This window comes from Corvus kubaryi, unplaced genomic scaffold (assembly GCF_017639235.1).
Source record: "Corvus kubaryi isolate FWS band 111438036 unplaced genomic scaffold, C.kubaryi_AGA036_p1.0 37334, whole genome shotgun sequence".
In the NCBI taxonomy this organism is placed as follows: Eukaryota; Metazoa; Chordata; class Aves; order Passeriformes; family Corvidae; genus Corvus; species Corvus kubaryi.
The window spans coordinates 25,056,128-25,072,615 of record NW_024581108.1 but is presented as its reverse complement, the minus strand read 5'-3'; the positions used below and the strand labels follow the sequence as shown (position 1 = coordinate 25,072,615).

The window sequence follows — 16,488 nt, the reverse complement described above, 5'->3', positions numbered from 1 at the left end:
GGGGCCGTGCATGGCGGAGGCCGCCCGGGGCGCCCGCGGGGCCGGTGGCGGCGGCCCCGGGCTCGCCCGGCCCCGGGCTCGCCCGGCCCCACGTGTCCCGCGGCTCGGCCCGCGCAAAATGGAGTCGGGCGTGCGGGGCGCCCGGAGCTGCCTCGGTGCCGGCGGGAGGGAGAGGAGTAACGCGAAATAGGAAAGCCTAGCAGTGAAGAGAATCGTGGGGTGGTTCGTGTGGGAATAGAGCTTAAAGCCCACCTCGTTCCGTCCCCTGGCATGGGACACTTTCCACTATCCCAGGCTGCTCCAAGCCCCAATGTCCAGCCTGGCCTTGGACACTGCCAGGGATCCAGGGGCAGCCACAGCTGCTCTGGTCACCCGGTGCCACGGTCTCCCCACCTTTACAGCCAAGAATTCTTTCCCGATATCCCATCTAAACCATCACAAGGAATCCTGGAATGGTTTTGGTTGGAAGGGCCCTTTCGTTCTCCCCGTGCCATGGGCAGGGACACCTTCCACTAGACCAGGTTGCTCCAAGCCCCGTCCAACCTCGTGTCCTGAACTTGACTCGTGTTTCAGGTGGTCCGATGGATTTGACAGGATGCCTGGAAGTTCCTGGGCTTTCCAAAATCCGTTTGGGTAATTTTCTAGTGAATAGCGTTGATAGCAATATTTTTGTATTCATATATATTTAAATAATAGCTTGTATGAATTCTTAGTTTCTGTAAATTTCTAAGACATCCTAGGTAGAAAACTTTGGAAAAAAGAAATCCAAGTATAAATAGATTAAAGGAACATGCTCTGCAAATTAGTAGGCCACGGTCCCACATGGATAGGGAGGGATGGATGTGGGCACATGGCGTCCCGTGCAGGCAGCTCCACCGCGCCCAAACTTGGGCGCTCGGCAGGTGGGTCACAACTCGGGTTAAAAGGAATCCTTGAAAAGCATCAATGTGTGGTGACAGCAGATTACGTGGGAGCAAGGGAATAACAGGTTAACTGCAATTTAAACAAGCTTTTCAGAGAGCACGATGCTAAGTGAAAGCGTCTTAATACTTCAGCATTTATGTTACAAAGTGATTCTGATTCTCCACTGTGTTTTATGCTGTTAAAGAAAGAAATCATTTTAATATATTACTTGTTTTGGAAAGCGAGTCTTACCAATGTTATTTGAAAACACCTCGTGAGAAGACAAATTTAGGAACTATGTTACAAATACTCTTTGCTTATGGATCTGTTGCTCTTTAACGCTCGGGAGTGTTTCCTGTGTGAGGGATGCAATGATTTGTCCGGAGTCTCAATTCCTTTAACCAGTGTCCTCTGGAAACCTTAGCCAGGTGCGGGATTCCGGTGCTGTCCCCCGCGAGGTACACCTGGGGACATGGCAGTGTCTTTGGCACCGCAGGAGGGGTTTGGGCAGGGCTGGCAGCCCCTCTTCACCTTCTGCTTTTTGCATCTTGTTTTCAACAGCAGTGTGAAAAATAAGTATTTTCGTGGTTTGTTGTGGTAGTGAAACAGAGAAAGTCGGGGCTGCTGTTGTAGCAGTGTCGTAAACAAAGTCAGTTTCCAATTTGAAAATGTCTATTTTTGTGCGTGGCTGTTCTTGCAGTTCTGGCATCATAAAGGTGCTCGGTGCCAGGGTTTGTTTCCTGTGTGAATGTATTTTAAGCTATTCCACTACTCCATAAAGCTGCAAGTGATTTGCCTGCTGAATTAGCAGTTCAAAGCTTGGTGATGCTGAGAAATAACTGGTATTTTGGGTTAGGCTTCAGCAGGAGCCGAGTTTGTCTGAGTTCAGGGCGTTTAACTCGAAATTCAAAAGCCGTGGCTGTTCCATTCCAGTTCTGCAGCATGCCTGCTCCTCTCCCTGCTTCACCTCCTCACATGGAATGCCTGTCCTCATTGGAGAGCCCTTCTCCAAGTGCAGGCTGCTGAGTTTAACTCCTTGTTTCCTCAGGGAGTCGGGAACACTTAGGGAGCTAGGTATGCCATGCAAACTTCATGTTAAATACAGCTTGTAAGGTGAGGGAGACATTGTTCATCTGGGTGTGTTGGCTTGGATATCATTACAACTGCAACTTCTGTAGCCCCACCCAAATTTGACATTGCTTGCTAGGCAGGAACTTGGTTCTTTAAAAAAATGTAAAAATCAGCTTTGAGTTTAAAAGCTGGCTCCTTAATTTTGGAGCCAGTGTTTTGGCAAGAAAATGATATAACAAAGCAGCAATGTGTTTGTCCTGATCTTTTAAAAAAGAGTAAGCAAGGCCTTTCACATGAGTGGAAAAGAAAACTGTGTTAGATCCTTCAGAGGGCTTGGTAAAGAAGAGAATGCCCACGGGAGGTTTTTATTTGCAATAAAAACCCTTTTAGGGGGCCTAGGCAGGGAGGAAGAATGCTGGGCAGCTCGGTGGCACTGTGGAGTCTTAAGCTATTTTGAGAAGTGCACAAGAAGGAGAATCTTTGTCAGGGAATGTGTGTTGGATTGGGAGGATCTGTGTGGATCCCAGTTAGTCACTGACCTGTACGTGCAGGTGGCACCTGTCTGGTACAGCTGGTGGTACTGCTGCCTAGAAGAGTTTCCAAGGACAGAATCACAGGATCATTTAGGTCGGAAAACACCTCCAAGATCATGGAGTGCAACTGTTAGAACAGCACAGGATGACTGTTTTAGGGAGCACAGGACTGTCTTAGGGCCAGTGAGGTGATGCTCGCTTCCTTTGTGTTTTTTCAAATAAAACCCACTTGTTTTACCTGAAAAGCACCTTTCAGAGAAAAAAAAAATGTAATAAAATCTTGCTTACCTTGATTCTTGTTTGAAAGCTGACCCTGTTATTTCAGCAGGGGTTACTAAACTTTTCAGTCAAACACAATTTGAAATCTTGGGTAGAAATGTGGCTGGGAAGAGTCAGGTGAAGGTGCAGTTGCTCAGGTTCTGCAGAAGTAAAACTTTTATTCCCGCTTGTTTCCCTGGGGGGTCAGTATCTGTCCCGGAGCATTCCACATTCCGTTGATGTGTCTGGCCTGATGTTTCAGGGATAAGGAGGATTGGCAGGAGGCCTGATCAGCAGCAGCAGCAACAGCAGCAGGGGGAAGGCAAACCCATCGACAGGAGACCCGAGCGACGACCTCCCCGCGAGCGCCGCTTCGAGAAACCCGCCGAGGAGAAGGGCGAGGGAGGAGAGTTCTCTGTGGATAAGTAAGAGTTTTGTCTTGGTGATAAACAGCTTTCCTAGCTTTGGCAGGACAGGGCTGTCCTGCCTTCTGCTGCTCAGGTAAAAGAGCTGATTGAATCAAGATTAAATTCGTGTTGTGCAGACCATAACACTTCCCTTTTCCATGGTTTTGTTTGCAAACTTAACTCAAGTTTTAGGCTGAGAGTGGTCTACATGAACAGGTTCATGGGTGTAACTGAAATTATGGCTTAAATCAAGATATTCACCATAATTCTGTACATCTATAGCAGATAACTCAGGAAAGGAACCCAAGCATAGCTGCAGGATGAGATTTGTTTGCTGTTACAGCTGTGGCTTTAATCTGCCCAGCTGACTTAAAGCCAGCAAAAGTTTGTCCACGTAGGTGTTTCCTTCTTGCAGCCTTGGCTACAGTGGCTTCAGACCTGGAAGTGGTGAAGCCATCGTAGATCTACGTGAGATTTAAAGTGTCTTATGTGTTGTGAAGCAGCCAGAATTGAAGTAATGTTCAAATATTAAAGCTTTAGTAGCCAAAGTTAAGATCCTTTTAAAAGTACGTTGGATAAAAGTGAGTTTAGTTGAAGTTTTGGCATCAGTTAATTTCATAACACAATACAAACACTAAATTTTGGAATTAATGCCAGAAGATGCAAACAAACAACAATCCTGAGCATTTGTTTCTGGATTCTAAAATCATGGAACCACAGAATGGTTTGGGTTGGAACGGACCTTAAACGTGGTCTGGTTCCAACCCATACCATGGGCCGGGACACCTTCTACCAAACCAGATTTGGTAGAAGGTGTCCCGGCTCCCAGCCCGTCCAACCTGGCCTTGGACTCTTCCAGGGGTTGGGGAGTGACTTTTCTGCAGTTAGAGCCTGAACCCAGCTACAAACGAATTATCAAAGGAAAAACAAGTAAATAAAGTTCTCAAGAGAAGAATGGTGAAACCCACTGTGCATTTTTGGAGGTGAATCACTTGACTCAGCTACTAACAGTAATTATCAAAGGAAAACCAAGTAAACAAAATCCTCAAAGAGGACAAGAACCATGAAATGCTGTCCATTTTTGGAGTGAATCCCTGACCTGTGGCTGTTCTGTGCCAGACCCATCCTGGACCGACCCATGCGTGGACGTGGAGGACTGGGCCGGGGCCGTGGCCGCGGGCGCGGGATGGGCCGAGGAGATGGGTTTGACTCTCGTGGCAAACGGGAATTTGACAGACACAGTGGCAGCGATAGATCGTAAGTCTTTACCTTTTCCTAGTCCTTTTGGCTCTTCTTTACCACTCTGACCCCATTTAAAATTGATCCTTTGAATTTCTGTGTCTGGACACTATAATGTTAACTCAGTTTTGTTAGTTCTGTTTCACATTCACATTTCAGCGGCCTAAAGCACGAGGACAAGCGCGGTGGCAGCGGATCACACAACTGGGGAACCGTCAAAGACGAGCTAACGTTAGTAATCTGTCATTGCTCAGAAAACTATTATGTTAATCAGCCCTAATTATGGCTTTCAGAACACACACATTTAGCTGCCTTTTTGCCTTTGATCTCCATGATTTTTGCCACGCTTCTGCTGAGTTTAAAACCCAAGCGATTTCTTGTAATGTAAGAATAGCTTCGCTGTTCAGCCAGAATTTTGGGGAAGTTTGGGAGGCCTCGTGCTGGTTTTGTAACAATTTTTTGTTAAAATGAAACCGTTCTATTTTTAGTAAATTTTGATCAGGTGTAAGCATGCATGTTGTATTACAAAAATTCAGCTATTCCATTGAAATCTATTTTTAATGCCCAGATCCATTTTGTGTTGGAAGGGACTGCGGGAACCTTTCAGGAGGGGTGGTAGGAAGCATTGGGGAAAACCATTAGTTAAGTGAAAAGCATCGAATTTAAAAGGCACAGAGAGCACCAATCCTTGTTGAAACAGTAAATCCACTGTAGATCTTGATTGTTAATCTTATGTAGCTTTAAAGAGGGATGAAGTTGTAAAAAAGCCCCAACTCCCAACGTTATGTAATTGCAGTGAATTGGATCAGTCAGCTGTAACTGAGGAAACGCCAGAGGGAGAGGAGCATCCGCCTGCTGATTCTGAAAATAAGTGAGTACCACCCCTCTCCGTGCTCCTGGGTTGCTTCAGAGGTGCTATTGCGTTACCTTTAACCTCTGTTATTTATTCCCACATCTGTTTTGCTGAACTCAGATTATCAGTAGATTATCCACAGTGCTGCTGAATGAGTCCCCTTAAAAACCTCATGTCTGGAAATTGTTGTCTTTAAACCATTCCTTGGTGTCCTGCAGGCTCTTTCAGCTTTATTTATTAATAATCATTTCTAATACACTTTGGGTTTTGGGATTGCAACTCCAAATTCCAAACCCAAAAGCATCTGTGCTCAGACTAGATAGAAGCACCAAGAAAATGGGACAAAAATGCCAGTGGAAGGCAATTTTTTGAACTTAGTTTTTCAAAACAGCCTTGGAGACCATGTGACTGAGCTGTAGCAAAAAGGTTGTATCTTTCATTCTCCACGCAGTTTTCAAAGTTACCTGGATCTCTTCCCATCTCAGTTGGACACTGTTACAGAAGGAGCCAGGGACTGGATGAATGAAAGAGTAACCAGAGAAGCAGAAGGAGCCTTACTGATACTGAGTTGATGTAAAAATACGATACAAATTTATATGGTAGCCTAGTATGACAAAATGTTGTATTGTAAGGAGGAATGGGCTTTACAGAGGATTCAAAAAAAACAGCAAACAGAATTTTGAAATACTTCTTCCTAATGATTCTTAATGTGGTGCTTGCTGTAGCTTGATTCCCTCACTAAAAACTTTATAGAAAAGCAGCTCCACATGGGTAACCTTGTTTGGCTGGTTCGGTGTGGCTCTTTACCCTAAACCCTTTGCAGTAAAATCTTTGCCTTGAACAAAACAAATTCTGATTACATCCCATGTCAAAAATCATGCTCTCCTACACAGTGAGAAAAAGTTGAAATACAGTGATTTTTACTTAAAACCTTTGTTATTGTTCAAAATTAATGGCTGCCAAATGAAGACCTTTGAAATTGAGGCTTTCGTGATCTTTTTGCTGCACATACGCAGCACTGGTTTCCTATAAAGCAGAAATTCAGTTGCATAAATACACTGAACAATGACCAGAGGCTTCCAGTGGCTGGAATATGATCTGTTATTGAGCACAGAGGTTGTGTGTTTTACTTAAAAATAGCCTTTGGCACAAGGTAGAGCTGATGTATCTCACAAATAAGGTGTGTGCTGTTATTTTTTCACATTAGCTGGAAGTAAAACTTGTTTGAATAATTGGTTCAAAAAAGGAAGCAAATTAACCAAAGCTGCTTAAATTCTGGGTTTTAAAATACTAAAAAGCTTGAAAACCGTGGGAAGAACAAGTTCTCACTGCCTTGACTTGAATGTGTGTGAGAGATGTATTTCAAAAAGGGGGGGAAGAAGCTCCAAACAAGGCATGACAGAAGCTAGGCTTTCATGTTGGGAAATAAAGCTGACGGTAATGTGGAGATTTGATGGCATGGGTCAGTTTTAATTTTAACGTTTTTCTGTGCTCAGAGGTGGCTGGGTGTAATTTTTTTGGCGCTCTCTCTAAAGGAGATGAGTTTTCCTGTAGTGAAATTGAATGTTTTATATTTTCACCTCTTAACTGCTAAAGCCTTGACAAACTTTAATTTATAACCTGGTGCCAGCCAGCAAATGATTTTGAAATTGTATCCAGAGTGTAAATTCTACATTGTGATCATAATCTCCATGAATTCACTGCAGAGAGAATGAGGTTGAAGAAGTTAAGGAAGAAGGCCCCAAGGAAATGACCCTGGATGAGTGGAAAGCCATTCAAAGTAAGGATCGTGCAAAAGTCGAGTTCAACATCCGCAAACCAAACGAGGGAGCTGATGGGCAATGGAAAAAAGGATTTGTGCTCCACAAGTCAAAGAGTGAGGAGGTAAAGTGCCTTTCCATACTTGCAGTGTCCACTTTGTAAAGGTTTTGTTATTGATGAGCAGTTCTTGGAGTGGAAGCTCCGTTCGGAGAGATGCCGACCTGCAGCTGGAAGTTTAGAAAGTGGGAATAGCATTTTTTAATTTGAATTTCATTCTTGTTCATTTGAACAACATTCTTTTAGCAGAATTCCATTTCTGCAGTGGCACAAGTGGCCATTCTGACTGTGGTTGGGTTTAGGATCTGAGCTGTGCCCTTAGGTGTGTAAGAATTGCCTCTTGATGAGAATTTTAGGGGAATGTTGTCAAGTTTGCTTTTTAAAAAAGGAAACTTACGTTATTTAGCATCTGTTCTGCAGTACACGGATTTATGGTGCTTGCTGAATGATGTCAGCTTGAAGGAAGACTGGTCCTGCCTCAGAGGCCTTAAACCTAAACTGTGCATCTTAAATTTGTGCCGTGGGTGTCTCCTCACTTAGTGCTGTTACACAGACAGGCTCTTGGGAAGGCAGTTGAAATCCTTTTGTGTGCTCCAGTGACACTCAGCATCGTTGCTGTAGAATTGCTTTAAATTTGTAGTTTCTCATTTCAGGCATTGCATAATGTTAATTATTCTGTTCCAAGAGTGGCAAGGGGTGATGGGCAAGGGAGGGAAGTGCTGAGAGCTCTGTTTTGTAATGCAGGGCTGTGCTGATCTTTAGTTCTAATCTTTGTTTTTAACACTCTGTAATATGTTAAGTGGCTCACTTAAGAGATTGGTGGCTACAACTTTGTATACTGATGGTGCTGAGTCCTTTGAAGTAACTGGATAGTGTGTAATACTCTGCTCTCCTAAAATGTGTTCCTGCTTTTTCACACCTTGCCAGCTTTTATCCTGAGAGCTGGGATATAGTCCAGGGTGGGGGGCACTGCTCAGTTTTCCAGTGAAAATTCCATTTCTGTTCTGATTGAACTCACAATGAGTCTGACTTGGTCACAAATCAGGCTGTTTTCTTGCTGTGTGGGGTAGTTCAGTTCTTGAACTGATTGCATGGCTGTGTTTTCTTTGAGCTGTTCGCTGAAGTGTTCATTAAATGTTGCTTTGTCTGGCTTGGGTAGAAAAGGGAATTTGAGTTACATTTAATGTTGCTGTGTACTGAAAAATTGTATTAAACAGAAGTATTTATGTACTTTACCAAGATTTACTAAACTTGTAGTCCTTCAAATTCCCTCAATCCCTCTGAATCAGATTTATTTGACATTTAGTGAGCTCAGGGCAATCTTTTTGAACATATGAGCGTATGTGATGGTAAAGGTGATGATACTTGTGAGTAATTTAGAGGCTAGAAAGACAGACTGTATTTTCCATTTGAAAACTGAAGCAGTTAACTCAGAAAAACCAAGCAAAAAAACAAGAACAAATAAAAGAACCTGAACAAAAACTGTGAATAATCAAATTACTCCTGTGGAAGACCTGACATAATTAGTAGATTGTTCTATTTAAGAGGTTAACTTCAAGTAAACAAGTTGGATATTTTTAGCACCATCACATAAGAAGGTAACAGCCTCTTGCTGCGTAAGCATGAAAGTGAGGTATTAACAAATCTGCCTTTAAATTGAGCTGCTTTTAGCCTGCTTTATTGTACATCCAGCAGATGTGTCTCCCCATCTCCCTTCTTCATTGTTCCCTGATCCCATGGGAAGCAGTGTGGGGATTTTCTCTCAGGATTATAGGAGAATGGCTCTATAATACAGGCGTTAGGAAAGCTTCCACTGCAGCTCCTTTGTGAGCAGCTTTAGAAGGCAAAATGTTTAAAAAACCACCAATCACCTGCTGTTTCCTCTCTTTGTCCTCCTGAATGTACTTCTGAGTCAAGAAATTAAGGTTCCTCTGATTCTTACTGGTAGGAAGGGAGATGATGTATGGAAGTTATTTGGTTTATAGGTAAATTCTGATTTTCAGCCCCAGATCTTCTGTACTCTTACGGTTGAAAAACACCGTGTGCCCCAGTAGATCTCTCAGAATTTTGAAGTGGTGTGATGAGCACCTGCATTGCTGTAGCTTGAGAATTCCTTGGAGAATGCCCTAGGAGTCTGGGAAAAGGGAGAATGAGGATCTAGTGCTGCTCATCTGCCTCAGTCTTGGGAAAGAGCTGTCCTCCTTTTCCTCCTGCTTGTCCTCCTCACTGAGGAGTGAAATGCTTGGCCCTGTCTGAGGTCTTTCCTCTTTTTCGCATTTACTCTACAGGTACTGATAAAACGAACTCTCAGTTCTGTCTCAGATTCTTGCTGCTTTAATCTGAAATCCAGGGGCATTGGCAGCCCTGGTCCAGTGAGCCTCTTCCCAGGATATGGAGTCATGCCATAAAACAGAGATCCTCTTTTTCTCTGCAGCTGGCTTGAGTCTTAATTTCTATGAAAACCAGGAAGGAGTTCTATTGTGGACAGATCTTAAGATTTATTCCAAAAGTGGAATTCAGGATTCCTGGAAAGACTGATACTCAGATCTGTGTAGCTGTTGTGCCTCTTCAAACCTCCTCACTACTCCAGTCACTTCCTTAGAGGAGGTAGCAGTGGGAGATTAGGAAATATATTTTGGAAAAGAATAATTCATCTTCTCAAAGTTGGGAGGAATGACTCCTGAATGGAGGCTTTGCAGGAAGATTTCCATGAACAGTGATTCAAACATCCCAGCTCTTCCCATCTCTGTGCCTGACGTGCGGCCGTGCTGGAGACCAGCCTGCATGTGTGGTCTCTGCCCAGGCTTCCAGCAGCTCCTGGGCAGCTTCTTGGTGTCCATCCATCTGAGCTTCTTGGTGTCCATCCATCTGAGCTCTTTGGTGTCCATCTGAGCTTTCTCTTGTCTCCTCACTTGGCACATCCATCCTGTGCCGTCTCTGGACACTTGCACAGCTGCTCCTTCATCCCTCTGCTGCTCCATGTGCTCAGTGCCATCTGTACCCAGCAGTTCATGTGACCTGATTACCTGTTGTTCCTGTATGTAGTTGAGTCTCATTTCTTCCTTTTGTTTTCTCCCTTTGTTCCTTTTGTCACTTTGGCGTGGACACACAACTGTCACCAGACAAAGGCGATGACAGAAATGCAGGGGAGTCTGCTGGATTCAAATGAGGTACTGATCCTTTCTCTCTAACTGGTGATACCTGTGTGTTAACGTGAGCCCCTTCAGCAGGGAACATTTGGATATTAAAAACTCACCAAAATAGAGAATTTTATTGAATATGGAGCTCTTCTGTCCATGCCTGTTGTCTCACTGTGCACCATCCAGCACCTGTCATGGTTTTAGTCTCCTTGCTCCTCATCCTGCTGATTTCAAACCTTACCATAAAAACTTCTATCATGAGTATTTTTCGTTGTTGCTGTTCTTCCATCTCTCACTGTCTGCTTTGGCTCTCTTGGTAGTTTGTTCTTAATTTTCAACAGCCTTCCCCAAGACCCTTAGGTGCAGCACTGCCTTCAAGAAGTGGTCAGTTATTAAATCAGTACCATTGAGTCACCAATACATAGAAATTTGGTATTTCCAAAGATTGTTCAGGATAAGCAACTTGTTCAGTGTGTCTGACTTATCACCCAAGTGGAAGAGTCTGAGGAGAGCGTGCCAAGTCTTTTGTTGGAGTTTTAAATGAGCTTTCATTACTTTGGATAGAGAAATCATTAGGATACATAGGGAATTTGCAATTTGTTGGTACAGTGGTTACACCAAAGTCAAGTTCTGGAAATACAATGATTTTTGGTAGACTGTAGTGATTTGTTTTTAAATAAAAGCAGCATAGGGAAGAAAATGCACAGAAATATTGTACAAATCCACTGATCCCACCACTCAGAAAAGGGAATTATCACATGGCTACCAGTAGTTGGAAGTAGAATCTCAATACACTGCAGTGATAAAAACTGCAGATAAAAATTAAATCATAAGAAAGGAATTTAAAACGTCTTTAAGGTGTTCTGTAGTGTTTGACTTTTCTCTGAAAACCGTTCAGGCTGAATTCCTAAGTTTGGGAAAGAGATTTCCAAGGGAGGGGTGTACAATTAAATGAATAAAATCAGGAGTGGAGTAGGGACCAGCTGTTATGTGGGATACATCCCAGTGGAATGTGTTGGAAACAAAGCAGCATGGAAGGGGTATTTCTAATTAAACTGGGGATGGAGGGACAGGACAAGGGGGAATGGCTTCCCACTGCCAGAGGGTGGGGATAGATGGGATATTGGGAAGGACCTATGGAATCCCTGACAGCAGCCTTGGCTCCAGACCTCTCCATCCCTTGGCAGCCTTGTGAAGGCTCCACAAATGGTAATTAAAGGGTGTAGGGCTTAGTTGCACAATGTCTTGCCTTTGAAAGTCTGAATGTTGTGTACAGCAGAAAACTAAATTGCAGTTGAGAAGCTTGAGCCTGCACATGGCACTTGTGTAGGAAAACCAGGGAAGTGATGATTGCTGTGCCAGGAGTTGGGGGCTTGGAGGGAAGGAAAATGTTGGATATTGTCTTGTTTGCAAAACATGATCTTTGAGCCTTACAATAGGCAGGTTTTGACATTTTTGGTATTATCCTAAGTGCCAAAAACTGGCTTGCACATGGAAAAAATGCTTGTGTAAAATAGGAGAAAGAATTGCTTTAATAGCACCTGGTGGGGTTCAGTGTGTAACTGAAAGTCTCCAAGGTGCTGAATAACAAGTGATGGTGCTTGTAACTCCTGGGAACGTCCCTTGCTCCTCCAGGCTCAGGTTTCCACCAAATGTGCTGGGAACAAACCAGTAAGAGAATATCATGGCAAAGGTGCTGAGATCCACATTTTCCAGTGTCACTGGTGAGACCGGTTCTGTTTTAGCTCCTTCAGTTCCTCGTGTTTGAGCTTTTTGTGCCTCATTTGCTGTTACAGTGAATGCAGGGCAGTGAGGGATTCTCATCAGCTCCCTGGTCTTAAGTATTCATCAAGGGCTAAAGCAAATAAAGTGTAAATCACCAGGGAGCAAAATTAGGATGGGTGACCCAAGTGTGGAAAAAGAACGGAATGGATTCATGGAACCAGGACACAAAATGAGAATTGCTACAACATGAGAGTCTCTGCTGGCTTGGTAATAGTCTGGTCTGGTCTGGGATAAGGACATGTTGCTCTGATGGAATTTCAGGAGGAATTTCTCCATGGAAAAGGTGGTCAGGCATTGGAAGGGGCTGTCCAGGAGGTTTGGAGTGCCCATCCCTGGAGGTGTCCAGGGAAGGACTGGACGTGGGCTGGTGACAAAGTGGGGATTGGGCACAGGTTGGACTCAATCCTGCTGGAGGGCTTTTCCAACCTCAGTGATTGTGTGAACTCATGAATTATCTTGGAAAGGCAGAATACCTTGGTTTCTGAGAAATTCCAAGTTTCTTGAGTCTCTCCGGGCAGTGGATGATGGGATTGTGTGATCAGAGGCGAGCGGGGGCTGTGGTGGCCAGAGCCCAGCTACAGGTGCACAGAAGGGCTTTTGGGGTGATTTTTCTTGCTGATGAAGAAATCCTCATTCCAGGCTCATGCTGAGGACTCGGTAATGGATCACCACTTCCGCAAGCCCGCCAACGACATCACATCCCAGCTGGAGATCAACTTTGGAGACCTGGGCCGCCCCGGCCGCGGCGGCAGAGGGGGCCGGGGGGGCCGAGGGCGTGGGGGCAGGGCCAGCCGTGGAGGCAGAACTGACAAGGTGAGCACCACCCCAGCTCTCATCCACAGGGAATTCGCTTCATTTGCTGGTGGGATTTTCCTACAGGTTCCTTGTTTCTGGGGGAGATGCTCTGACAACAAACAGCGCGTTCTAAACTCAAGTGAAAATTCTTTTGTGCAAGTTCGTTTTAAACCGGGTTGTTAGGACAGAAGGATGGATGTTTGAGCAGTGTTGTCATCAAACACAAAAAAGGGAGGGTGGATTTTTAAAGAGTGCCTGTCTTTGTGTCTAGACCTGAAAAATGACTTTCCAGTGTGAACAGATCTGAATGTACCATGAGCTGCCTCAGCTGGTGCCAGAGCAGAACCACAAGTGCTGGGCTGGTTATTTTCAGCCCACAGCCAGGACACTCTGTGTGCATTGTGACCTGGTGGGGGTGAAGGACTGGTTGTACAGCTGCATGTCATATCCTGAACCTGAGGAATTCAGATTTTCCAGATGAAAATAGGGCTCTTACTGGTTTTTCTCTAACCTCCAGTAATGTTTTTCTCTTCTTTGGTGCTAAGTTCAAGCACTGTATTGTAGCTACAGTGAAGATCTGATTTAATATGAATCACTTATTTGGCTTAAAGGTGTCAATCAAATTGTTACAGATTGGAAAATGAGCTCAGTCTGTGTGCTGTGGTTTTCTTCACACAGATTTGCTCATTTTTGTCCCTTTTAGCAGACAAAGACTTCACAGACTTTAGGTTTATTAGCTGGGAAGCTCTCTCCTGACAGCAGTACCAGAGTATTTTAAGGAATTGAAGTTCAACAGTGGTGGTTTGCTCTGAGTTGATTCACTAATACTCTTCAAGAACGCTGCCATAAAGTAATTCCAAGCTTTCCTGCACCTGATTTTGTGTTGCCTTTGTTTCCTTGCAGTTGGTCAAGGAGTTTGATGTGATCCACACGCCCAACCAGGTGGGTGATCTCTGCATGTGCATTCCCTGGGCTCAGGCACCAAAATTTCCCTCCTTTTTTTGGCTGTTTCTGCTCCTGTGTGCTCAGCAACTGAAGATGCTGAGCCTGCAGCTTAAACCCTGCTATTACTTTTTAATTCTGGTTTGTGGCCTGTGGAGTCTCAGGCAAAGCAGAGGCTCTGCAGCTACAGGTGTTGATGCAACTTTCATCTGAAATACATTTCTTGATAAATTAATATCATGACAGGAAGTTCCACTATCTCGGCTCTCGCCGTTCTTCTCATCCTTATCCTTTATGGCCCAAGTGAAGAGCATCCTGAAATTCCAATTTCTCCACTGGTTTTCAGATGTGGTGCAGAGCCTTTCAGAAAGCTCTGTTGGAAACTACTGAGGAGATTCTTGGCTAATGCATGAATTTTTAGGGCTAAGTTATCACAAAAATTACTTTTATCAACATCTGGTTTCTGAGTGGGAAAAATTAAACTTGAAAATATAATTTGTGCTCCAGACAGGGCCTTTTCTGTAACATTTCAGTTGTGTCCCTCAGTAAGGATTGATGATCCACAGGGAAGGATCTGCCCATGGCAGGAGGTTGGAATTCCATGGCCTTTAAGGTCCTTTCCAACCCAGACCATTCTGAGATCTCTTTAAAAAAGAGAATTGATGTGCAAGCATCAATTTGCCTACAGTTCCTCTCCAGATAGCTTAGATTCAAAAAACAGTATGGAAGGCTTTGTAATCTGTGGGATAAATAAAAAAGCATTGTTTCTGTAGTCATTTCTCCAGCCCCAAAGTGCTGCCACCTCTGCCTCAAGGCAGTAACTCTTGTGATGTTTCTCTTTCAGTCAAGTGCTTCTGCTCCTGATGTAGATGACCCAGAGGCTTTCCCAGCTCTGTCCTAAACTGGATGTCATAAAGCCAACCCTGCCCTGGTCGGGCCTTCCTCTCCGAGGCTTGCATGCTTAAGGATCCTAAAACAACTAAGAAATTGAAAAAAACAAACAAACAAAAAAAAAACAAAAAAAGAGACTGTCATTCATACCATTCACACCTAAAGACTGAATTTTATCTGTTTTGAAAATGAACTTCTCTCGCTACACAGAAGCAACAATATGGTAGTCAAGTTTTGTATTTAGAAATGTAATGGTAGCAGGGATGTTTTCATAATTTTTTCAGAGATTATGCATTCTTCATGGATACTTTTTTGTATTGCTGCTTGAAAATATGCGTTTCCAAACTTGAAATATAGGTGTGAACAGTGTGTACCAGTTAAAAGCTTTCCCTTCATTTGTGTTCTTTTTTTTTTAATTCAGGATTTTAGACTTTTCCCCTTCCTCCCCAAACTCCAAACTGGGTTTTAATTATTGCACACTACTTTGGTTTCCTTAATTCCACTTTGGCAGGTTTTTCTCAGCCCATGGAATCTTGGAATATTAATTTGGCAGACTGTTAGTGCTGCATGGAATGAACTCCTGGAGTACTTAAGTTCTAATGCTTCATTTCCAACATGGACAACCAGTCATGTTTTCATCTCTGTTGGGTAGTTTGTTTACATAAAAATCTTTCTAGAAAATTGGAAGCAGATACTTGAAATCAAGATTCAAAGCACATTGGTTTATAGTTCAATACCTGTGTATGGATCCAGCAGTGGGTAACTGGTCTGAAAATCAGGTTTTTAAAATTCCTGTATCCCACCTTTCACTTCCCCTTTGGACCTTTATTCCCTCCTCCTTCCCTTGAACAGAACAAGATGCTTTGTTGGCAAAAAAAAAGTTTTTAAATTACCTTTGCTTTTTGTTTGAGAGGATACCGTGAGATTGGGGGAATTCCTGTTGTTGGAGCTGGGATTCCATGAGTTTGGGGTGATTGCTGTCCTTGGAGCTGAGATACCCCAAGATTTGGGGTAATGGCTGTTATTGGAGCTGGGATACCCCAAGATTGGGGTCATTCCTGTTGTGGGAGCTGGGGGAGGGTGGCAGCTGTGGCTCTGGAAGCCCACATGGATTCCAGGTGGGATGTGGGGTTGACAGGCAGGTACAGCAGTACCTGAGGCATTCCCAGCACTGCTCCAGGTGTTCCGAGGAAGGAACTAGGCTGGCTCAGGAGGGAGTTGTGGCTCGTGGCTTCGGACTGGGGCAACGGCAATCTGTGCATGAGACACCAAAAACTCAACCCAAAACCTCAACACTTCACCTCTCCTTCCAAATGCAGCTCTGGCTCAGTGCAGGGCTCAAGATCTGCTTGGGACATCACCAGTGAATGTTTTTCCAGAGAGTGATTGTAAGAAATTCCTTCTCCCCCATCAAAATTCACCACAGGTTTAATTTCATCCCTATGTATCCCTTTAATACATAAAAAGAGTTGAGGGAATGACTTAATAAAGAGGATTTCATAGGGGTTTTATCAGCATTTATTAGGAGAATAGGAACAAATCTCCCATTTTATTTCATGTTTCCCTCTTTGGCCAGCTTAGAACATATTTGTAGTTCCTTAGGTAGGTAGAAAACTAAAGGTAACGCCCTATTTTTGTAAAGACTGTACAGGACAGGCAGTAAGTGTTGGAGACCTTGGAATATGGAATACCAGCCTGCTCAGCTGTGGTGTTAGTAGCTGGCTTGGCTTTTCCTGAGCTGTTTTCCATGAGAGCTTGTGTTGTGACCCGCTGTGAGTATCATGGATCAGTTCCCTCACCTGGATTTCCAGCCCAGGTAGGAGGAGGAGGCAAAGCTTCCGTCAGAGGGGGGG

At 44.0% G+C, this 16,488-nt stretch overlaps 1 protein-coding gene across 5 annotated transcripts in view; it reads left to right on the top strand.

Annotated features, from left to right (window-relative positions):
- SERBP1 (SERPINE1 mRNA binding protein 1) overlaps positions 1–15,018 on the top strand; it is a 15,605-nt gene extending 587 nt beyond the window's left edge. The window contains exons 2-10 of one of the 5 annotated variants that reach the window (XM_042030960.1): positions 3,028–3,190; positions 4,292–4,429; positions 4,571–4,642; positions 5,208–5,282; positions 6,971–7,148; positions 10,205–10,252; positions 12,647–12,820; positions 13,706–13,744; positions 14,589–15,018. In XM_042030960.1, the coding sequence (XP_041886894.1) occupies positions 3,028–3,190; positions 4,292–4,429; positions 4,571–4,642; positions 5,208–5,282; positions 6,971–7,148; positions 10,205–10,252; positions 12,647–12,820; positions 13,706–13,744; positions 14,589–14,645 (944 nt within the window). In that variant the 3' untranslated portion in view covers positions 14,646–15,018. Of the gene's footprint in view, positions 1–3,027; positions 3,191–4,291; positions 4,430–4,546; positions 4,643–5,207; positions 5,283–6,970; positions 7,149–10,204; positions 10,253–12,646; positions 12,821–13,705; positions 13,745–14,588 lie in introns of all 5 variants that reach the window. The other 4 variants (XM_042030959.1, XM_042030963.1, XM_042030962.1 and 1 more) reach the window with 4 other exon arrangements.
- Positions 15,019–16,488: the final 1,470 nt, after the last annotated feature.